At 36.2% G+C, this 25,535-nt stretch overlaps 1 protein-coding gene across 2 annotated transcripts in view; it reads right to left on the bottom strand.

Moving 5' to 3' along the window:
• Nucleotides 1-25,535, bottom strand: part of LOC134527165 (serine/threonine-protein kinase RIO2) — a 93,947-nt gene that overhangs the window by 60,076 nt on the left and 8,336 nt on the right. For both annotated transcript variants that reach the window (XM_063359560.1, XM_063359561.1), the window contains exons 2-3: nucleotides 18,359-18,500; nucleotides 17,266-17,434 (exon numbers count right to left, since the gene is read on the bottom strand). In XM_063359560.1, coding sequence (XP_063215630.1) covers nucleotides 17,266-17,434; nucleotides 18,359-18,500 — 311 coding nt within the window. The remainder of the gene's footprint in view (nucleotides 1-17,265; nucleotides 17,435-18,358; nucleotides 18,501-25,535) is intronic.

The raw sequence follows: 25,535 nt of genomic DNA on the forward strand, positions 1-25,535 counted from the left end.
TCAAACGATTCACTGTTGTAATATGAATAGTTGTATTACTGGAAATTATATTGTTATCACATTACATTATAATTGGAATTTTTACAAGAATAACTATATTCAGTAGAATGGTTTAAAAGATTAATATTGCACAACCTGTGTAATAGGACACCTCTTCAAATAAAAATTTAATATTTTTATTGCAATATCCTCTTGAAACTTGATATTACAAATGTTGCTTTATTCAAATGTAGTAAAGTTTTAACTTATTTTAGCTCAATCGGGACTCTTCGGTTAGTATCTCAGGTTATATGGGTGTAAGTAGGTGAATCAGAAATAAGATTGATAAACTGCTGTCGGGTTATGTACTGCTACTAGTTATAAGCTTGTTTATTATAAATATTTTTAATATCACAATCGTCCCAGTGATAATAATAAGTTTTATCGGATATATTTATTATAACACGTCGTTTCCATCGTTTAGGTCTCAGGACACCACCACATTCTTCGATCTTGTCAGCTTTAGGTGCCTCATCACAGGCGAGTCACCGTAGAAGTCATCGTCTTCACCCAGATTACCGTAAGAATTCGATATCCATGATGTCGAAGTGTCTTCATCGTCTTCATACTTCTTTTCTAGGAGTCCATCATTTTTACAAAGTATAAAATATCGACTTGAATTCGGCTGGAATGTATTCTCACTTTTCACTTTAATGATTCCTCCATTGTCTTCATTCTTCCATAAATCATCAACGTCCTTCAATTTAAGTTCTTTTTCGAGATCGGAAGAGCCGCGAACATGATCTCTCTCAAGACAAGGAAAATTATTGTAATGCAGATTACTCTTCCTTAGACTAGTAGATCAATCGTTGTCCTCTAGCTTGTACGCAGGTTTGGCGTTACAAGTTCTGTCATGTCTTTTTAAGCTCTCTCTCCGCGTAAACGACTTGCTACATCGAATACAACTTATCATATTACGTAGTGGATTATTAACACAGTCATTCTTCTCGTGTTGTCTTCCATTCTTTCTCAAGATAAATTCTTTGCTGCAAAACCAACACCTGTGTCATTTCGATACAGCAACAGACACCGAATCAGGATTAATATTAGTTACTGAGACTCATGCCAGATGCAAACTGAGTGAATTAAATTTGATACATTACTTAAATAGAATTATTTAATATTTCATCAGCAAGAATTAAGTTGCCTCATGAAAAAGAACTTGTTACATGTGGTCTCATTATTAGCATGAGATGTCGCCCTGTGTTGTGTTGTCATAATTTATTTAGTTATTTTATGTAGGATGCTGGATGCTCACTAACAGTCGCAAAAGAAGGATGGCTTCGCTAGACACCAAGGAGAAGGAAGTTCGTCTTGCATGTTAGTGCTTCACTGATGTCTCATGGTATATTATTTGACTGAGTAATGGATTTTATAAACAGATTCTGCTAGATTGTGAACTTCTCATTGTTGATCAAAGATAGAGTTCTAGTAGAAGCCAGAAGTTTATGTATTTTTTTGTAAATTTAATTCAAATTAATTTTTTTTATTAATTTATTTTTATTTATTAAATATTTTTTCTGTATTTATATGATATCAAATAAAAGTGAGATTGTTTTCTCCGTGTGCTCTCGATTATTCTTGACAATATTATGATGGTTTTCTCTGTGTGCTCCCGATTATTCTTGTCAAGTATTATGATGGTTTTCTCCGTGTGCTCCTGATTATTTCTGTGGTTTCTTCAAGTGCTTATGTCTATTCTGAGAAACCGCTCTCTGCGTGATGAATTTCTTACCTAATGAGTCATGTCATTTTATTTGTAGTTACATTTAATTCGAGAATTTCTGTTACTAAATCAGCACATGCATTTTTTTTACCAGGTGGAAATAAAAAAATAAAAAACCATTACTCAGTCAAATACTATACCATGAGACATCAGTGAAGCACTAACAATCAAGACGAACTTCCTTCTCCTTGGTGTCTAGCGAAGCCATCCTTATTTTGCGACCGTTAGTGAGCATCCAGCATCCTACATTATATAACTAAATAAATTATGACTCAACACAACACGTGGCGACATCTCATGCTAATAATCGAGACCACATGTAACAAGTTCTTTTGTATGAGGCAACTTAATTCTTGCTGATGAAATATTAAATAATTCTATTTAAGTATTGTATCAAATTTAATTCACTCAGTTTGCATCTGGCATTAGTCTCAGTAACTAATATTAATACTGATTCGGTGTCTGTTGCTGTTTCGAAAGGACACAGGTGTTGGTTTTGCAGCAATGAATTTATCTTGAGAAAGAAAGAATGGAAGACAACACGAGAAGAATGACTGTGTTAATAATACACTACGTAATATATGTTGTATTCGATGTAGCAAGTCGTTTACGCGGAGAGAGAGCTTAAAAAGACATGGCAGAACTTGTAACGCCAAGCCTGCGTACAAGCTAGAGGACAACGATGGATCTACTAGTCTAAGGAAGAGTAATCTGCATTACAATAATTTTCCTTGTCTTGAGAGAGATTATGTTCACGGCTCTTCCGATCTCGAAAAAGAACTTAAATTGAAGGATGTTGATGATTTATGGAAGAATGAAGACAATGGAGGAATCATTAAAGTGAAAAGTGAGAATACATTCCAGCCGAATTCAAGTCGATATTTTATACTTTGTAAAAATGATGGACTCCTAGAAAAGAAGTATGAAGACGATGAAGACACTTCGACATCATGGATATCGAATTCTTACGGTAATCTGGGTGAAGACGATGACTTCTACGGTGACTCTGAGGCTGTTGACGAAGGCAAAGCCTGTGATGAGGCACCTAAAGCTGACAAGATCTAAGAATGTGGTGGTGTCCTGAGACCTAAACGATGGAAACGACGTGTTATAATAAATACATCTGATAAAGCTTATTATGATCACTGGGACGATTGTGTAATTAAAATTATTTATAATAAACAAGCAAGTAAAATGGTGGAAGAAGAGATTGATTACACATCATGGAAAGATCCAAACATATTGGTTGACCGGCTAAGACTTCTACATGGCTCGCTTAGTGCTGGAAACTATTCGTGCATCAAAGAAATATCCTTCATACACGAAGACCTGAGGAAAGCTGGCTACATACAATATGGCTTGTTTTACTTGCATGTGTATAATGTAGAGAATTAATTAAATATTGAAAGTAAAAATTTAATGTTTTTATTTCCTGTATTCTGAGTTCTAACTACAAATTAGTTCTAGTAACTTGTGCTTCCAAATGTGCTTCCTGTTTATTGATGGTGCTTCCAAAATGTGCTGCCTTTTCGTAGATGGTGCTTCCAAAATGTGCTGCCTATTCGTTGATTGTGCTTCCAAATGTGCTGTCTTTTTGATGATGGTGCTTCTAAAATGTGCTTCCTTTTTGATGATGGTACTTCCAAATGTGCTGCCTTTTCGTTGATGGTGCTTCCAAATATGCTGCCTTTTTGATGATGGTACTTCCAAATGTGCTGCCTTTTCGTTGATGATGCTTCCTTTTTTTTATTGCGCGTAGTAAAATATGTAGTGACTGAATATTTACTAGATAAAAACATCTTGTTGTTACTAAAATATTTTTCATGATCACTTGGTCCTTTAGTATGTATAAAAAAATTTCACGATGATCTATTTGCCTGTAATTAGCTAACGACGAAGAAGGTCATGAGGTCCGAAAATGACTAGCCTATACGTTTTATATTGTCATGACTCGGTCTCATGGTCCGGAGACACTTGGCCTGTATGTGTGGCTTTGTACATGAACGATTTATATGTTATTCAGATTATCGAAAAATTAGACTTTCATGTAAGGCATATTGGCACTGTTTTTATTTCGTTGGTCATATATATTGTCTATAGTTGTTTTTCTTAGAATGAATGATTATTAAATTCCACGGAAGGTAATGGAAAACACAATATTAAATATATTTAATATTTAGTTACATCTGTCACTGGTCAAGAATCGAACCGAGGACAGGAATCCATCGATTCATTATGTAAATTATAAGTGATTTTTTTAATGAATTTTGTATTTTTTACGACTTTCTAGCTAAATAATTACACGATTCCAAGATGGTGCCTAAATTTCAAGATGGCGGGCACCTCAGTAATAATAAATGATTACTGCACTCTAGCAGGTTAGAATAAAACTATCATGATGGTAATGATAGTAAGACGAGTTCACACACATGATGGTGTCCTCCAGCAGACGAAAACAAGATGGTGGCAATGACCACTACCAGGCTGTAGCTCCTGGTAGCAAGTACTGAACATAAAATGTCGGATCCATGATAGTCGTCAAGGTCAAAGTAAAATATTAAGATCAAGGTCAAATTTCAAGGTCAAGGTCATATGTCAAGGTCAAACTTCAAGGACAAGGTCAAATTTCAAGGTCAATGTTAATGCCAACAGTCAAGGTTACAGGTATGATGAACATAAAATTATACTAAAATGTCACCAGCACACTCTAGAAAACAAGATGGCGGTCTCCAGTGGATGAAGTCCTGATGGCGCACATGACATCATACCAGCTGACGATATATACCTTGGTATTGGTGGTGGTAGGTCAGTCTGTAGGTGGCTTCTGTGGAGGAAGGATCTGTTTTTTTTTGCTCTTAGCGGTTTCGAACCAAGGACGAAAATCGATCTAATCAATCAGAATTCTAATAAGTTAATTGTTAGATGAATTTTGGAATTGTTTTCGAATTTCTAGCATTGAAATTACAGATTTTCAAGATGTTGCCGTAACAAAAAGTGCAATGTATTTTTAAGAATTTTTATTATTTAATTTGGTTGATTAAATTTTTTTTTATTTTTAAAATTTTTCCGATTTTTTAACATAAAAATTACGGATTTTCTATATGACAAACTTAACGATAATTGCGACAGTTGCGTCTTAATACAAGATGTTGGTTCTGTGTCGAACATGTAGTGCTATTATTATTTAAAAAATATATATAAAAATCCCAATATGCATGTTATGTTTATATTTACCTTATTTAATTCTGTCTAGTAAATGTCTCGATGGCCGTGCAGTTAAAGGTGTGTGTTTTCCAACCTAGAGATCAGAGCTGCGATTGTTCGAATCACAGTGCTTCCAATGTATTTTGAAATAAAAAATTTAATTTGATATGTCGATAACGACCATAATAGCTATGGTAGGTAATAGAACATCGACCTTATGTGATGAGACAGAGCGACGCTGGCGCTCTCTAGCAACAAACAGCAGAAACAAAGTCGATGGTATCCAAATGGCGGCCTCCAGTGGAACAGAAAAAAAATCAAGACCGATGATGGCGCTATCTAGGAACAATAACAGAAAGTAATTCGACGGTATCCAAGATGGCGGCCTCCATTGGAACAGAAAAAAATCAATATAGCGACAGAGACGAAAATTTCATCATGAGTGGTGCGCTCGATTTAAAAATGGCGGATCAAATATGGCGGGTACAATATGGCCACCGGGGTCAAGGGTCAAGGTCACGGACATCTAAGATGCCGGCCTCCAGTGGAACAGAAAACAATCAATATGGCGACAGAGACGAAAATTTCATCATAATGAGTGGGGCGCTCGATTTAAAAATGGCGGATCAAATATGGCGGGTCCTATATGGACATCCAATATGGCCGGCGTGACGTCAGAGCAATCTGTTATTGTCCCGGCACCGGCACCACACGCCAGCGCCGGTTTCAGGACTACCATTTACATACTACTCACCATTAAGTTTTACATTTTTATAATGACTGTTACAATTTCTGGTAAGAAATATAAATTGTCATGGTCACCTTCATCATTAACCTTATCGTGAACTTCTGCCGCAATTTTAAGTGGCCATTTGGTGAAATAAGTGGTAATTCCTTGTGTATTTGAAACACTTTCGTCAAATAAAATAATTTGTATTGTTGCTTGTAATGCTGGGTTTGGTCCTGTTAGAAAAATATTTTTTAAATCATCGTTTGCTTTTTCACTGTGCATCTTTTCGCCTGTGATTGCACTCGTTTCATCTGTTTCGCTAAGTGCTACTGTAAAAATATTCTCCAGTAAAATTTTAACATCATTAATGTTCTCGCTTTGAACCATCAGGGCTAAACATCGTATGTAGAAATGTCTAACACTTTTTGGCTTGCCGTGAAGGGGAGGTACATTTGCTATTAATTTTCATGTGTGCGCTACATCACAACGTACAAAACAGTCAGGAATTTCATAAGAGCCTGATAAAAAAGATGCTGTTATAACAGTTTTCCAAGTATTTTGCAAGAGAACCAAATTGAGTGAAGCTTTTTACTAGTCCAGACAGAAGGGCTAGTGAGTGATCAGTGATAGTGTCTTTTGTAGTCGGAGCACCACTTCGTAGCCAAGTTTGTAGGAAATGTTGAACTCTTGAATTGTGATGACTTTCTGAAAGCATGTTTTCAACTGTGTACTGCAACCAGGTGTAGAGTCATGAACTGCAAAAGAATACAGGTACTCTACACCTGAAACATTTCCAAACGGGCGCTGAAGTTTACTAACTAACCTTCCTGTTGCATCTATCATAATTGATGAGTTCGACTTAATTTTGCAGTGCTCTTGGTATACAAAAATGTGTGCTGGTGTCCAGTAATAAACATTAAATGGGTCTAGACCTAAATCCACTATACTGTTGTGATACTCGGTTGAATATTTAAGTTTACCAATAGCCAATAAAGGGTTACCATCAACGCGCCTTGATGGCATATATTTTAAAATACTTTTGTAAACGATTACATACTTACTCATATGTATGCAAAATTTTGTCTTCTTTCACATAATTTCGCAACTCCTAAGCTGGGTCAGTGTTAACATTAAAATTGTGACAGTATGTATAGACATTTCCAATAGAGTTAATATCATATTTTTTTAGCTATCATAAACAATTTTTTTTATTCTTATAATCCCTTTAACCCATTTTCATATACTAGAATATCTGCAATCAAAGTATAATTACAAGTCTTCCAGACAGGGATTAACTGCGAAATTTGGGGCACAAACTGAGCAAAAATCGCTGAAAAAATTCTATATTGATAGCTCATCAAACCAGACTTGCAAAAGCACTTAAATTTGCAACAAACTAGCTCAAACTGGGCACAAACCACTGACAAAATTTAATCGAGATAGGCGGTGGGGTGGGGGAAAGGGGGGGGGGTTGGGGCTTGCGACATGCACCTCTTTTGAGGTGGGTGAGGGAGGCCCAAGCCTCGTACCCCACTTCGTAAAGTTTTTCGCTGTGGGTCTGTGTACCGCGTGCAGTTTCATGTTTTAATTTACTTGTTTCTCAGTTTGGGGCATCTACTAATTATCTGACGTCTTGTAAACCGAGTTCAGTCGTGGCTTCAAAAATAATGTAAACTGACATTTTGTAAATTTTGTAAAATTAATTGAATAATCAATTTCTTCAGAAAATCCAAATTTTTAATTTCACCATCGAGATTAACTTTCCACCTTCATCTTAAAAGAAAAGGTTTCGTCTGTGTTTTGTCATTCATGGCCGTCATGACCGACCATTAAGAGGCCTATACAGACAGTCTTCAGGGCGTGATTGTAGGGCATTTTGTTTGGAAGAATTTGCTGCTTCCCATTACAATATAACTGTCATGTTTTTTTTGTGTGTATATAGGGAATGGATGAATGGTTTGATCTATAATTTTAATGATTTTTAGAATTCGTAACATAGGTAAAACTATTTCCGAATGTGTGGTTTTACGCAGCTGTTTTATGTATCGTGTGTAATGCATACAAAAAAAGTAGACACACACAACGATAGAGTATTAATCGTTGATTAAAATGTTGTAAAAAAATACATAGGTCCCCGCTGAAAATATCCCAGAATTCTTCTAAGAACAAATGCATTTCCGCACATTTATTCTGCCGGGAAGTGTTCCTCGCGCGGCGTATTCTTCAGCCGGCGACTGGAGCCGAGGAGTGGGGCTAGCTGTGCTGTGAAGGCAGTCTGGCGGCTGCTCGGTCGCCTTATCAGCGCGTCGGGGTATCGGATATCGCGATAAGCACATGTGTTCGCAGGAAAAGTGTCTACCGCTGAGGCCGCCTGGTCGGGAAGTAATAAACAAGCACGGCTCCAGAGGAAGGACGCAGGGGGCGATAGCCTCTTCCGAGCCCAAATTTTACTTCTTATTTATTTGTAGGGAATATTAATGTTAACTTAAGTACTTTCGTAAATGTGCTAAACTCTTCTTTCAATCAAAATTTGTACGAAAATACTACATTTCAGTATTTGACCATATATTTGGTGAATATCCCAAGGGCAATGTCGTGATTATTAACTGCATCCTCGTGTGTGTGAGAACCCTGTCCGAGAGGTATTCCTGGAGCCGCCATTGGTAAGAAATTCTAGGATTCAGGCAATTATTCCCAGAGAAAACCTCAACCACGCCTTATATTAGCTTCACCTGTATGTTTGTATGTTTGTAACCGACTCCTTTGGGTGCGATTTTGACCCACTTTAAACGGCCTGATTTCATTCAAACTTTGTATATTTATCGAGGAGCGATGACAATACGCTAATTTAATAAGATTATTCCATTATTCAATTTGCAAAATAAGATTTTTCTCAATTTATATAATTTTCATCTATAGTCGATAAGGCAGGAATTTATGTTAAAATTAATTTCCAACCATTATCTGTAGCCGATTTCTCTAATATTAACAAATTTCCCAATACCAAAGAGAATTTACAATTCAACAAAATAAGCAGGAATTTAAATTTACAATTTTTTAAGTAAAGAGCCTTGTTTGCTGTTGTAATGAATTGTGATTGCGTTACCTATTAATTTTGTTCTAATAAAAATAATAGTTCAAAAAAACTAAAAATACGCTTTTATAAATAAACTAAATTAAATAGTAGAAAATAATTAATAGTTCAAAAAACTAAAAAACATGCTTTGTATAAAAAAACCAAACTAATAGATATAAATTATAACCAAAAAAAATATTTTTTTTCATAAGTTTTAATTAAGAATAGTGTGAATTTTTTTATTAAATATAAATTAATAATAGTACAAATAAGAAAAAATTACACACAAACTTGATTCTTTTAGCAGTACATTAAAGATTTGATCATTTATAATAAACACTTGGGTAGGTGGTGCTTGAGGCACCGATAACGAATAATAGCTTTTAATCTAGAATTAAATGAATAGCATAATTTTAACGTAGCAGCTTTTAGACGCACGAGCTTGTGAGATGAGAAAATATCTAAATTAAGTAAGCGGGATAGTTACATATGGAGCCTAATGAAAAGCTTCATTAATAAAGCAGAGAAAATACCACCACTTAAATGATTTAAGTTTTTCATAAATACGATGTAACCTGCATCTAGCGAAGTCCTCGTATTCTGCTTTTGAGATATAGTGTGTAAAAAAAATATCACGTCCTCAGAGTCGGCTGCTAAGCACAAGTGTGTCGAGACTGCGTCCTCGGATATCGCGCTCACTACCTAAGTGTGTGTTTTTGAAAGTGTGTGGATAGCTGTGTAAGGGTCCTTCTATAAGATGAGCAACGCCAAACGATACACAGCGTGTGTAAAGACGGGCGACAGTAGCACAACGTGGTGGATACACACGCGAACTACATGGTTGACCCTTCACGTTTTATCCGAGGACCCGGCGAAAATCCTTCCAATCTCGTTTTCACACACCAAGTTGATCGTAGAACGCGAATCCGAGGAATTTTAATCCGAGGACCTGTGTAAGGTCCTCGGATCGCCATAGGTCCTCACATCCACGCTGAAAATTCATGTGCAGGTCCTCGTATAGGGCGCCAAACACAGACACACACACACACACACACACACACGTGCGTGCGCAAGCTCGCACATCATGGTCTCTTGTTTATTTTTAGACCTCCCCTCTACAGAAAGCCAGCGCAGCAACTAGTAAAATAAAAGAGAGAGAGAGAGAGAGAGAGAGAGAGAGAGAGAGAATGTTGTCACCAGTCCCCCTCCCACTACCTTCGCTTCCTCGTCCCGGCAGCTACCGGTGAGTCATCCAGTCCTCCGCGCCAGTTTAGCAACGTAGCGTGGCACGCTTCATTTTGCGGGTCCCTAAAAATGTGTTAACTATCAGTTGAAATATCTATGTAGAAGCTACGTGACGGGAGTGGTGGTGTTTCGTCCTGTCAACTGTCAAGGTTACTTGATGGTCATAGTCCCATTCCTGCCTGCCTCCCTCCCTCCCTTCCACGTACCAGTTGTGACGATACAGCGCTTCTTTATCTTCCATCTACACAGCAGAGTTTAAGTATTTTCCTGACGTATCACCACACATCAATTTAAATTATCATTTGTTTCATAAGTAATTACTTAACAGGTACCACAAAATGTTAGTAAAATTTATTTATGGGAAAAAAAAAAATTAATTTCATTTCTTTGTAATTTGTTGCAAAAATCGTGGTGCACGCTATACACGAGTAAATACGGTAATCCAACATTGGTGATATGGAAGTGAACTGTGAGTCATATGAGCACAGACTTAGAGCTCATAAGTCATAATGGGTGCTGGAGAGTGAGTATTTCATGTAAAGCCTTGCCTTTAGCAGCCAGATAAACAAAAATTGGAAAACAATAGCTTTCAAACAATGAATTAAGACTGGCTGACAGCCAAATAAAAAAAAAATGTTACCAAAAACACTGCAACGGAATCAAATTTTCTCTTATAAGCATCACAATAGTAGGCAGGCTTAATTATCATTTTTGTAGTTGATTTGGTCTTACAACTCAACAGCAACAAAAAAAAAGTATTTCAGTACTGCTAGTGCCAGTGATGTGTAAACATATTACCTTGGTAAAGAGCAAATACATGTGTTCTCATGTTGTAAATACACTTATAATATGAAACTCCGACACAAAATTAAATGAAAAATGTTGAGCATCATACATATACGAAAATTGTGTTTTCAACTACATTTCTGAACATGAATCACATGTAGCATCCCACCTGCTGCCTGAAATTTTTGCGAGAGCAGCTATATCAAATTTCGAATCAATTGATTTGCAGAGAAAAATTTTAAACTATATAATGAAACTGCTTCTATCAGAGCAAAAAAGACTTTAAAAAATACTAAACCCCTTTGGATCTCATTTTCGACAAGAAAATATTGTCCATCTTGTTAAAATTCTTTAAACAGTTAATACTACGAAGTTTCCCTATGTCTTTGTGAACATTGTTCATGCCACCTGCTACAGATGGCAGAACAGTGGTTGTTGCACATTTCCCTTCCTTGACTTCCGTGGAATTCACGAAATTACTTCCTCCAAATGCTGTATATCAAGAGTTAAGATGTTACACATAAAAAAACAAGAAATAAACTGTATAAAACACCCACTACAGTAGAGTCCCGCTAATCCGAACCCCGCTAATCCGAAAATCCGCCTAATCCGAACAGGTCTAGGACAAAAAAAAATTTATAACATTTAAGAACTAAGTTTTTTCAAGTAATTTTGTACGTTTATTAATATGAAGTCTGCATAAGAAACTTATAATTTATCTATTTCATTGTCTAACTGAAAAGAGAAAAAAATATGATTACGTACATAGTACTTCAATACATATGTACGTATTGAAAATTTTTGAATTTACTTACATACTATATGTAGAATTCATGTTCTGTAAAGGATTGACACAAAACAAAACGTAAAAAAGCAAACCATTATCTAAGAAGCAAAGTCAGTAATCTTCCTTTGACGAAATGCACTAAATCGGCTTGAAGATGCAATGTTTCGCCAACGCCGCACAAACATAACATATGTTGGGGTTACATCGGCATGTTGCTCGACGTAGTGCAAAGTCTGATCAAGGGAACTGGCTGCGGAAGTGTGAGAAATCAGTCAATGCGTTCCCTTCCTCCTCACTGTCGTCTGCATCGAGATCAGTTGACGTTCCCTGCACAGCTGCTACGATATCATCATCTGTGGCCACAGTCATCAATGGCCGTCCACTTTTCAACGCACTCTTCTGCATTTTCGCAACCTGGTAAAATTTTTTTCACTAGTTGAAGAAGTTCAAACTTTTATTTTGCCGGGGAAGACCGTTTGTACAAACTCTAAATCAGGCCAAGGATTTGTCAATGATTTGTGTAAAGATTCCTATTGTGTTTTCTCCCAAGCTTCTGCTACCCAGTAAATGACATCCTTGATGGTGATTTTCTTGAGTTTATGCAAGATTGTCAGTTCTTCATTCTCTTCAAGCAGGCTACGAGGAAGCATTTTTCTGTAATTCTGTTTCAAAGTCTGCGAACTCCGTGGTTCATTGGCTGCAAAATTAGAATGACGTTTGGTGGGAGAAAAATGGCTTTGATATCACCGCAAACAAGTTCCATTTCTTCAGGATGTGACGGCGCATTGTCTATGACTAACAAAGCACTAGGAGGCAATCCATTTTCTTTGTTAAAAGCCTTTACTTTTGTTTCTGTAAAATACAGGGAGAGTGTTCATGTTCATGTTTTTAAAACAGCTTGGTTTTGCCGATTGCTGATAACCATCAGTGGAAGCTTATTTGTGGCAGAAGCGTTGCAGTAGGCTAACACAGTTAGGTGTTGTTTATACATTTTAAACCCTGGTGCAATGTTTCGTAAGAAGACACTCGTTCTGCTACATTTTTCAATAATTTTTTTCACTTGTGGTAGTACAAAACTGCTCAATTTTACCTTTGTTCTTTTTCCAATCGGAAATGGTTGCTTTGCCGACACCGAATTCTTTCGATAAAAGAGTGGCACTTTCATCTTTGTCAAGTCTTTTCAGCACTTCCAGTTTTTCTTTTAATGTACACGATTTATGTTTACGCTTGTTTGTCATGATGACTAAAAGCACTACACACCGCTCACAAGGGCTCACAAATCACAGGGCAGTGTGCAGTAGCAGGTAACACAACAGTAGCATGTGACGCAGCGTAAGCCTATGCGGGAAGGAGGATGGGTGCTTTGCTTACTCTTGTTGAAGGTCACTGCCCTTCCGCTAATACACACTCAAGAACCGCCCTTCATTTCAACGTAATGTTGTCACGTAATGTAGGCTGTTGGATTTGTTAAACTCGGAATATTTGAAATTGCATTTTAGGCTATGTGAGTAATTAAAAATATTATATGATACTAAATATGTACGCTAAATAATAAAGATGTATTTTTCGTCTGACCTTTCATACATATTTGACACTAAATACGCCTCAAAAAGACGATATATGGCATCATATGACAATATTCCGCCTAATCCGAATTTTCGCTAATCCGAACAGGGCTCGGTCCCAATTAATTCGGATTAGCGGGATTCTACTGTACTACAATTGCTAAGATGTCATGAAACATTATTACAATTACCCTGCATCATTTGGGAGATAAACTTCAACTTACTTTGAGTACTGGAAAGTATACTCAAAGCACATAACCAATAACATATTTAATGATTTTTTTTTTGCAGCTGTTTACTAAAATGCAATATCTACTAGAGGTGCAAATATTTTTAATAAAGAAAGCATATAGACTTAAGGCAACACGAAATAGATTTTTGATTTAGGGTTTAATATCAAACAGTCATGCAAAAAGCTTAAAGCGAAGGAACCTCCATGATTATAGTGGGCTTCAAACTACTTCTGCATCGACTCAGTGCTCATAAGTAGAGACTCCGATAAATGGTGAAGCACGAAATTCACGAAATAACGTGAAAATTTGACACTTTAAACAAATTTTGCGACTTTCCTTTGATTTCTACATAGTCGCGAAATTCACGATTTTTCGCACGAAATTCACGCATTTTCGCACGAAATTCACACATTTTAGCGCGAAATTCACGCTATTTCGCACCAAATAATGCCCTATTTATTTACGCCATCATAAACATAGGCGTGAAATAAACATAGACTGAAAGACTAGTGCCGAGATATAATCTTCGTTTTGACACGTTACTGAAATCCACGTATTTTTATTACTCCGTTTACAAGCAGTAAATATTGCCATCGCAAATGAAAACAAAATGTAAAAAATGTCAACAATCGATATGTGCGCACTACCAACATAACAAAATTGACTGTCCACAGTTTTCGTGTTATGAATAATGGTCGTTTCTGCCGCAAGGCGCACTGGTGTCGATTTTTCTAACCTAATTTAATCGCATGGAGCTAAGATGGCAGTCATTTTTGCGTGCACATATCTATGAGTGTTTACAAATACCGTCCACATTTTGGAAGTTTTGTGATACAATTAAATTTATGACTAAGATGCCGAAAACTTCGACATTGTTTGATCGCGAAAGAGAGATGTAATTGCATGGATTTTATATTTTTGATCAGCGGGACAAAATTATTATGTGCAAGTTCTGCAACGTGCGCGTTGATTGGACACGCAAAGACACGTGCAAAAAACATGTGGCAAATGACACACAAAACAAAACAGAAAAGACAATTATTTTGTCAAGCAAATTCTAACGTGTCTAAACAAATCTCGATAGGCGACAGCGTGAATAAAGCAAACAAGCTTGAAAGTGCTGAAAACAAGAATTTGTTTCTGATTTTGTTTATATGATGCTGTAAGTTAACATTCCTTTGGAAAAAGCTGATCATCCAGCTATGAGGGAATGGTTTAACACCCATGTTGAAGAAGGTTAGCCTTATTTATTTAGAAATGTTTTCCCCCTCTAATAAAAGTTCATAAGCATATGTAGGCCTACAATATTATCGATTAACTTAACTTTAGGCCCAACTTACCTTTACTTCAAATAAATATGCAAGTACCTCAGATTAACAAACACATAAATAGGATGGATTGCATTGTGAAATGGTGAGCACACCACAAGATATTTTTGACTGATTGATTGATGGTTTGACTCTGTAATACAGCAGTACCTAATCTAGAAAAGGTTAGGTTAGGTTTGGCTAAGAATTGTTTTGAGTAAATTAGCCCATTAATATTTTCAGCGATAACCTTATAAATGCTACCTATTTATAAGTATATTGTAAATTATGTATACATTTTAGGTGCAGGGGATTTGCCATCAGCCAATACTCTTGGAGAAACTTATGTCCCAAAAATTGGCCAGGCAAATAAGGAAGCAGTAAAGCACGCTGTAGAAGACAAACAGATTTTATTCTTGTGTGATGAAACGACAGACAAAGTGGGCCGATGTAAGGCAGAGTCTGCTACTTTGTAGTGCCTATCCGCTATGAGGTTTTTTTTTTCCCACCATCAATGGCATAATTTTTTCACAATTTTTTGGGGTCTCTACCGATTGCTTATTTTTACACCGATTTTTTGCACCGCTCCCTTATTTTTACACCGATTTTTTGCACCGCTTTTGTTATTTTTTTACACCGAAATGAGCCAGTTTTATTTACCATTTTCTGGGGTCCCTACTCATAAGTATGAGCCATGTGTGGTGTTGGGATGGAACCCACAACTTTTGCCATGATGCGTTAGCAATCACTGTCACCCAGGACCATAACAAAATGTAATTCTACTTTGTTGATAATGGAGCCACAATTATTTTGCGGATTCACTTGTGAAGAATATTCTTCCTTTATTCATTAGACTATGATATAACCATGGTTTTATTATTTTCAAAATTACTCTTTGCAAATTTGATTTCTATCTCTATGATTTTATTCAAATAAACTATGTTTAACTTCTTGGCATAAAAGTATATCCCCGATTTAAAAGTTTTGTTGACAAGTTAAGAAATGTAAATAATTATAATTTTTAAAATTATATTTGATTTTAGTGGATGTGTTTTATTACTAAAATAGGTTTAACATTCCACACAGAAGATTCGAGTAAGTTTTTTAATGCATTTATTTGTAATATAGAACACAAAATTATAATTTGTAATATAAATTAAGCAGTGTGTCTTTTGTTAAGTACCCTGTTTTATCGCATAATCATCGCACCCATATATTAGGGCGTCAAAAAGTGGATTTAAAAAAACTCTCGTGTAAACGTCGCATGATGTTATTGGTCCCGCTATTAGATTTCGAGCACTTAGTGTAGGTATCTTTTCCGTATAAAACTATGTATTTTAAAGTATAAATCTAATATTTATTCGGACATTACCACTTACTTATTTTAATTAACGGAAATACAAAGTTGTCTGATGTGTAAATGTTCTTTTAAAGACGTTTTTAAACATTATAAACTTTATCTGTTCGTCTGCGTTGCGGTGGTGTACCACTTATAAAAATGTAGCCAACGCCAGTTGACATCATTCATGTTTGGTTATGTTGCTTCCCGTATAGAGCGCTTATACGTAGTCGAATATTGATACCTCACCAATTCATGCAACGCGCGCTCTGTGTCGAGTGCCGAGTTAACTACATTTGATAGCTCGCACTCTTTAGCGGTAAGTGTGTACTACGATGATAGTTACGCGTTAGTTCACGTCACAGATTCAAGTGGCTTGCGTTTGGGTCACAGGTTTTGTTTTTCTATTTAAAGTTGAAGAAAGGTTTTTGTTGCATGACCTTTTTAATATAAATTCTTTGGCGTGCTCTTGTATACTCTACTTTTTTTTAAATAAACGTACTTTCCATGAATGGGTTTTGGTTTTTATGAATAACTTTACCAAACAAAAAAAAAATTTTCTCGCATAAACGTTGCACCCCTACTTTTCAAACATGATTTTATTATAAAATTATCATAAACTCAGCACGAGACAGATAGCACGTGTTGCATGCATCGGCGAGATAACGATATTCGACTACGTGTGCGCGCTCTATACGGGAAGCAACATAACCAAACACGAATGATGCCAACTAGCGCTTTCTACATGATTGTAAATAGTACATCCCTACGACGCAATTATAAAGGTTATAATGTTTACAAAAGTCTTTAAAAGAAAAATTTACACGTCAGACAACTTCGTATTTCCGTTAATTAAATAAGTATGTGGTAATGTCTGAATAAATATTAGATTTCTACTTTAAAATACATTGTTTTATACGGAAAAGATACCTACACAAAGAGCTCGGCATCTAATAGCGGGACCAAAACAACATGCGACGTTTACACGACAAGTTGTTTTATCCCAATTTTGACGGCCTAAAATATAGGTGCGACGATTATGCAATAAAAGAGGGTATTTGACTGTAGTCCAAGAGCACTGTAGTTACATGTTGTAGTTACCTATAAACGTGTAACTAGCTAAAGGATGTGTGACCTTGTTATCGACCAGGGAGGACATGGAGATAGGAATAACAGCAGTAACACCTCCCTAGCCACCAGGTTCGCGCAGAGCATGTCACCCACGCACCTGTGCAACTTCAGGCAGCGTGGGACCCCCTCCTCATCCGCCACCACATAGATGTTGGACTCCTTGCCCACACCTATCTGGTTGCCGAATGAAGCAATCACGCCTCTTGAGCTCAGCGTCTTCAGCGCCAGGTAGTCGTAGCCTTGGTTGGTCAGGCGATACCCATCGTCTGCGACAAGGCGTTGTTTCACGTCAGCTTTCAATGAAGCAAGATGGCGCAGGGAAAAGACGACACACTCACATTCCATAGGACACGAGTTTGAATCTCTAGCCAAACATTCTGTTTCCCATGGTTGCAAAATTCACTCCAGAAAAATGCTGGAATGGTTCGTCACTACTGGTCATGGCCAATCTCCTCCCCGCATTCAAATTTTACATGTTACAGTCTTGTCATCTAAAAGTCGTCAAAAGCATGCATCACATGTTGGTTTTCTGATTTGAAAACTTTTTTCTCCAAACATTTTAAAATTATTACTGAACCACTGACTGGTGTACCTGATTTTATAGGGCCCAATTTTGTTCACACAGTTTTCCCAAAATTAAGAAATATAATAGAGTTCAAAATTATAATTTTAATCCCTTGAAATCCCTTCCAAAAATATGTTAAGACCACACACTGTAACCAAAGTCACATTAAATTCAAGTTAGTTTATGACTTAATTGCTTTATTCCCATTTGCAATATTTAATGTACAAATAATTATAGATTTTTCAATTATCTATAACAAAAAATAATTTATAAATGGAACTTAATTGAAAATAAGTATTAGCAGAAAAACAATAAAATCTCAGAATACAAAACAAAATCTGAAGAAACCAAATCATAAATAGATACCATGCAACAGTTTTTATAATACAACTATCGTTCAGTTTTTAATTCAATATTCACATGAAGCATAACAAGCTACAGTAGGTTATCACAAAATATCACACACACAGTGTTTGCCTCGTTCCTAGCTGAAGAGCCAGTGTTTGCACAGTTTCTTTGAAAATTTGTGAACACTGCCATATCTCAAGTCTTGACGGAGGAAAGTGTGGGACAATGATACAGTACCGGTGAAGAGGTTGGTTATCATGAAATGAGTCACACTCACAGTGTTTTCCTCGTTCGTAGCTGAGTAGTCGGTGTTTGCACAGTTCCTTCAAAAGCTTGTGAACACCGCCATGTCGCAAGTTCGCAATGGAGGCTGCTAGGGAGGCTGGAACCACTTCATGATTCTTCATGCCCATTTCAATCTGCAAAGTTACAAAATGTACAATGTAAGAAAAAACTAAAAAGATTACATTTAATTTTAGGCTGCATTAATTGTGTTATTTACAATTTTTTTTTTTAATGCCGGAGTTTTCCATATTTTAACCGAGACAGAAAACAATTTTTTTTTATCCTTTTCTGTTGTAAATGTTACTAATTCTCATTTTGCTTCCTATGATCATAATTTCATTTCCATTTGATGTCAAGTTGTAAGAGGCATGTCCACTGCTACAGCTTGAGAATATTATTAAATGTTCCTGCTAGCTCACAATTGAAGAAAAGCAAACTCGGGATTGTTAAGGCAGTGTGGTTGTGTCTGGGGTCACATAAATTAATTTATGAATGGTTGAGTACTGATGACAGGGGCACATCCAAAATAAAGCAAATAAAAATTCAAAAAGGCATTCTCTTATTTCTGACCTTTTCATAATGATTCTGTACAAGAAAATTGTAATACTTAAAGTAGTTAACCAGTAGTTATAATTTTAATGGATGATTATATTAAGTTTGTATAAAAATAGTAGATTAAGTTTGTATAAAAACATATAAATGGTATGTTAGCCACATTTAAAATATTTTAAATTGTGAACAGTTGGTAGGAATTATCTGTTTAAAAATAATCTAACCTAACCAACTACTTATGTTAGTTTATAGTATTTTTAATACACTCTAACCTAACCCATTATTTATAGATTTTTTTAAATGCAGTTATTTTAACCAACATTCTCCTGATTTGTTGTGAAGCGATGCTTCACCTGCGATGAAGTTCATCCAGCACATGCCAACCTCCCCGTTCTACTTTTTCCTCCTTCCTTTCTGATTCCCCACCCACTGATGTCATTTGTCTTGCCCCCCCCCCTTTCCGCCCCAGACATCTCTGCGCAGGTGCGGAGTGGAGGCTTGAGACAATTTATACTGTTGCTTGGGCCAGTGCTCACTCATGGTTGCAGCGCTTCTTTATTATGATCATGTTCTGACACTTGTGTCATTGTGCGACGGGAGCCTCTAACAGGATGTGGCCTTGAGGCATGTGGGTATGTTCGTTCATTTGTGTGCATTGTGACTGAAATATAACTTCTGCCTTTATTCTGCCATCACTCTGAATTATTTTCCTTTTGGTGTAACTGTTTTGTGCCTTTATGCAAAGTTGTAGAAAACCCTTTTATGTAACAGAGGCCACGCAGAGTAAGGTGAGTTACCCATGCGCTTTAAAGCTGTCATCCCTTAATATGTTTCATAATTTAGCTTTCTAGTTAGGCTTGTTTGTCCTACTGCTTATCTTGTTTAGGATCATTTTGTAACTTTTGATGACATGCTAGCTAATTTCTTTTGTCTAGGATTGATTGCACTTGTTGACCCGCTTATTGTCTAATTCATTTTGAGGGCAAGTTATGTTAAGTGTTCACTAGAGCTTTGTTTAGGCGTATATTCAATTGTTTGTGTAACCCACTGTTGAATCGTGCCTGCTTTCATTATTTGCCTTTTCAAAAATATTTAGTACTTTGTGTAAGTTTACTTACGCAATATTGAGATTTAGTGTAAATCTTTTTTAAGACTTATGTTGGTTAATTGCATATAGGATGCAGTCGTACGCATTGTTAATACCTTGTAACTCTTAATTCATATACCATGTCAGTATAACATTTTTTAGTGTGAATATTTATAGTAAGGTGCTATAACTATCCTTATTTTTAAAAAATTATTTGTGTATTTATTGTATCACGTACATGCTTTTGCATGTGTTTTCAACCTCTTGTTCAGAATTATTGCTGAAGTGAAAGTTTATTAAAGCTGCTTTGATGAGTTATTGTTATTGAATTTTTGTGATGGGGAACTATAGGGGTAGGCCTCAAACAATTTAAAAAAATACAAGCGAGGGTGTGCTTTAACGGTAACAACGGCATTTATTCGATATAAATTACATGGGGCTCGATGTGGCAGCACAAACAGTTATACTGCTGATGATCTAACACTATTCTGTTAGTTCTGCTGGGAGCCCGCTCCCTAGATAAGATGTGAACAATCAAAATGACATTTTAAAGCAATTATACAGAAAACAATTGCTTACAACAAACTTTTAAAAAAAGAGCCTTCTAAATGCCAGGCACTCAAAATAATGGAGGGCAAATCACATATAAACAACAAGCACCCTGGTATAAATTATGACTAACTTGTTTGCATGAAAAGTTCCTTTAAGATTATAGTTTCCATTTACCAAACAATCAACCAACAGTTTGTACATTTTATTTACTTGAGTCACAAACAATCACTACTGTACTGTATATATGCTCTACGGCAGTACAGAAGTCTTCAATTTAAATTAAGTGCAAACCACAAATAAAACACAAGAACTAACTGCAAGGTCTTCTGACTGAGACATCAAGTAGGTAATAACTAGAGCCCGGGTCAATCCATTTCAAATCATCCAGGGGTCTACACCCCACCCCCTCAGATTTTCTTGAAATTTATTTTACAGCACCTATGAACAAATATAACGACGCATATTTTTTATTTTAGCCAAATTCGCTTTAGTTTTTATTTTATAAGTTTTTTTAGAAGATGGTGCATTTTAACCAATCTGTTATTTGAGGTGCAAGATGAAAAAGGCACTTTTCAGTAAAAATCTAATTGTGCAGTTATTATTTAATACTAACTAATGAATTTTACAATTATTACTTGAAAATTCATCAGGGTTACAAAAATCAGGTTAAAAATAACATTTGACTCATATTAAACCCTGTTTTCACTCTTTAAAGTTGGCGTTCTGTAATTTTTTTCATCTGTACAGCGATTTCCGTAAATGTTCATAACTTTTTTCTGGCTAATCCAATGAGGCTGAGAAATGTCTCATTTGAAAGAGGATGAAAAGTACTATAATATTATAAAACAAAATTCATGGGTATTTGATGTTATCATTTGATAAAAAGGGAAAAACATATATTGCTGAAAAGATGCATGTTAGCTGTAAATCTTTATCAAATAAATAGTTAGAACAATTATATTAATTTTATTATTACACATAACAAATAGCTTATACACTCCAATAGGCTAATGAAACTAATCATATAGTTTTAATTTTGTAAAGGTTACTACTTAAAGATTTTTAGGTAACATTCAAGTGTCGAGTAGGTAAGTAGTTAAAGTGTGTTAAAAATTATAGGTATTAATAAAGTTATTTAATTTTTTGGCTTACCTTTTTTGTTGATATGAAACTTAATATTTCCTTGGCCAGGCAGCATTAATGTTTTTAACACTTTTTTTTTTTTAGAAAGACTGAACATCATTCGTCCAACTTGAGCACTTAATTGTGGAACATCTATGGAACAAATTATGTTTGTAAAAGGGACCCAACACTTATCCTGTCTTCCAACATTTCGGTTTTCTGGCCAAAAAAATGTCTGTGATGGCCAGTGAGGGTGCATAAAATTGATATAAGCATCTTTATTGTCATCATCAAGCTCCAAAATGAGTCCAATGAAGCACTTATCTTCATACACACAGCCTAAGTAGGTATTTGGTTGGAAATTTGGAAGTTCTAGTTTTTGTGATAAACTATACCTCGATGAAAAATCTTTGTCACTGCTTATCCGTTTTGCTGCTATTACAGTATCAGATAGTGGTTGGAAAAAATGGAAAGATCTTGTGCCAGGTACAGTTTTATGTTCACTAAAACGCTGAGTTAACTTTGGTTCTACATTTTCTACACTATCTATATTAATGAATTGAAATATTATTTTTGAAAAGTGTTAGCTACAAAACTTATACATTTCTTCTGGTGTGCAAATTTGGTCTTTATATGGTCTTTGGATGTTGGCTCTTGTAACAGATCGTTTAACTGAGCCACCTATACCATCGCAAGCACATTTTCCATGGCTTGTGGCATGAAAAGTCCAGGAAGCTTTTAGACTAAAATCTGCTTCATGAAAACCAAGATTGACTAAACTCTTGAAATTTTTGTATTGTGCAGCACAGCCATCTGTGATGTATTCTACTGTTGTTACTTTTGGTTGTTTTGCTTTCATGTAACTGCAAATTCTGCTTTGTACTTCATAAACAAAGTTTACATCATGTTTCATGTAATCTGATAAAAAGCAAAATGATTGCTGTGAAACAGAAGAGCTATCATTGTCTCTGTAATAAACTACTACTGGATGTAGTGTGCAAGATATATGTGACCAATGATAACTTTGAATCTCATCTTGAAGGATAAATCCGTAATTTTCAGAAAAATCCATAAGGCAAAGCACTTCGTTTTGGGATACATTTTCTTTCCTCTTTTTTATGTATTCCGATTGTTGCTTTGAAATATAAGAATGAGGTATCAAGGTTTCAAGTTTTTCATTTAAAAGTGTAATGTACTCGCCACTCGGTCAATGGTAGGACCATTGTTTGAAGCTGGCTCCGGACAGTATTTGTCCATTGCTTGAATATTATTTGGTCTTTATCATCATAGTCTTCCAGTGTTGTTTTAAATAAATCATCCAATTTGTCAGAATTAGGACATTTATCACACATTCTTAACATGCATTCTCTTTTTACATCTTCACACATTAACATTTTAGTTAATTCCTTCAATTTTATTTTATCCAGATTCATTGATGAATGCAACAAACACATACTGAATGAACTCCTCTTTGATTAACTGAACTGTTACACACCACTTGGACCTAAGTTCACAAAACTTTGATAGTCCAATTTTGGCATTAGGGTACATTTCTTTAAAAGCTGAGTACAGTTCCTCAAGATTACAGAGCATTAAACGCTTTTGAATATGGACATTTCTTGCAATACTAACTTTATCTTTTGTCCCTGGCATGATCCTACTAAATTTGTCATCCTCATAAAAAGCTTTGACATTTTCTAATACATCAATATGAACTTTGTTTCCTTCTTTTGGCTCAGGCATAGACAAAATGCCTCTTGTTTGACGCAACTGGTGTGCCTTTCTAACCATGTATTCAGTCACTTTAAATTCTGATGCAGTTTTCTTCCTCGACCAGAGTTAAAATTTTAATTTTTTCTCTCTTACTTTAGGTGATTATGAGCTTCTCTTTAATAGCATTGACAAGGTTGTCAAAATCTTGGGCCTTTTGAGCTATTGTGGATACAGCTTCCGTTGATGAAAGCTGCTTCACAGCCGCCTGGTTTGTTTCAGCCTGCCCCTGTCTGCCTGGCAACCCCCTCCCTCCCACCAACCATTTTTTTCTATGGTCACGTGACTAACTGGCACGGTACTGAGAAGAAATAATAACTTTCCACCAAGGGAAAAAAAAATTAAATACAAGGAAGGAGGGAGAAGGGGGGGCCTCTCCAGCAGATGGAGAAATACATGTGTGCGGGGAAGAGGAGGGGGGCAGTGCTGTAAGGTTTACATTCCAATAGCTGAGAAAAAATACAAAGACTTCTCTTGTGCTCAGAATTCTACTAGGCAAATATATGGTGCAATCCAAATTTGAGGGCTCTTAGCATGAAAAGGATTATCCAGGATTTTTACATTGGTGGGTTCTAATTAACATGGATAATCAAGAGTTTACTGTAAATGTAAATCTCAAGTAAAAGAAGGTTAACTAATTTTAAAGTGTACACAAACTATGTGTTATGTGTAATAATAAATAAATAAAATTAATATGATTGTTCTAACCATTGATTTGATAAAGATTTACAGCTAACATGCATCTTTTCAGCAATACACCAATCCCTCGCATAGCACGTCTTCAATTAATGCGAATTCAGTTAGCACGATGTAAATTTTACTGCCCTAGTCTCGAATAGCACGTCTGTAAATTTCAGTTAGCACGAAATCGCCACAGGCTAAAAAAAATCTCGGAAACGACGCGACGTCAGGTATGGAATTCGAGGGGGGAAGAGTGGTTTGGAATGTGAGGGGAAAGAGATGCGCACGCAGATAAACAAACACCGGGCCGTACTGTTGATGCCCGGCCGCAGACCAGGCCGTACCGTTGATGCCCTGCTGCAGACCAGGCCGTACCGTACAGAAACCAAAGCAGATGAAATTGGACACGTTTTTTAAAAAAAAAGCAAGATGATAGTGTTAATTTCACCCCAGAAAATATTTAACTAACTTTTATGTTTTGTATATGTACATATTGTACACACAGTACACTCCCTATTTAACGCGGTTGTCGGGGGACATAACTTTTACCCGCGTTGTTGCATAACCGCGATGTTTCGATGTGACCAAGGTCAAAAGGCATAAAACACCGCCTGTGTTCTAATAGGTCGGCAAGCACGCACAGTATAGACGGCCCGCCTTTGTGCGGACTTTGCATCCGCAGTTTCCACTAAACACGGGTGAAAAAATAAAAATAATAAATTTTAAAGATAAATATTAAATGTTGAATTGTTTTTATTTTTCCGCGTGCCGCGCACAGTTTGTCGCACGGCCTACGAGCGCGCCACACGCCGCCATACACATGTGCGGCACACAAGCTGCTGCTGCCAGTCTCGTGGTGTTAGCTACAGTATCTGCTTCGTCAGTGTCCGTAACAAAGTAAGTGCAGTGTGTGCGGTTACACACGATTCTGTGGTCAAAGTCTTCTAAAAAGAAAGGCCGTAGTGATACTTCAAACCGAATATGAATCGCAAAGTACCGAGTTTGATTGACAAAATAAAAATTCTAGATTTACTTACAGATAGCTTGTCTTTTGTAGAAGCAGGCCGCAGATACAGGAAAAAAACGATTCTAGCATTCGTACAATAAAAAATAAAGAATCGTCTATCGTGTCAAGTGGTTAAACTTTATTATCCATGCTTACAGTAAATTATAAATGGTCATATGTGGGAAACAAAAATTGCGCCAATTTAATTTTAGCGCAATCAGTGACGCCGTATTAAAAACCGTGTTAAACTTTGTCTTTACTTATTTCACCAAACGCTGTGTCGAGTTGCTGAGTGTGTGTGGCTCGGATCGGCAAGTGTTATATTCCCCAGCCTCTGTTTAAAGGTCGGGAGACCGCTACACATAAACAGCTACACATAAACATTTCCGGGACTTGTTT

Source organism: Bacillus rossius, chromosome 1 (assembly GCF_032445375.1).
Source record: "Bacillus rossius redtenbacheri isolate Brsri chromosome 1, Brsri_v3, whole genome shotgun sequence".
NCBI classification, from domain to species: domain Eukaryota; kingdom Metazoa; phylum Arthropoda; class Insecta; order Phasmatodea; family Bacillidae; genus Bacillus; species Bacillus rossius.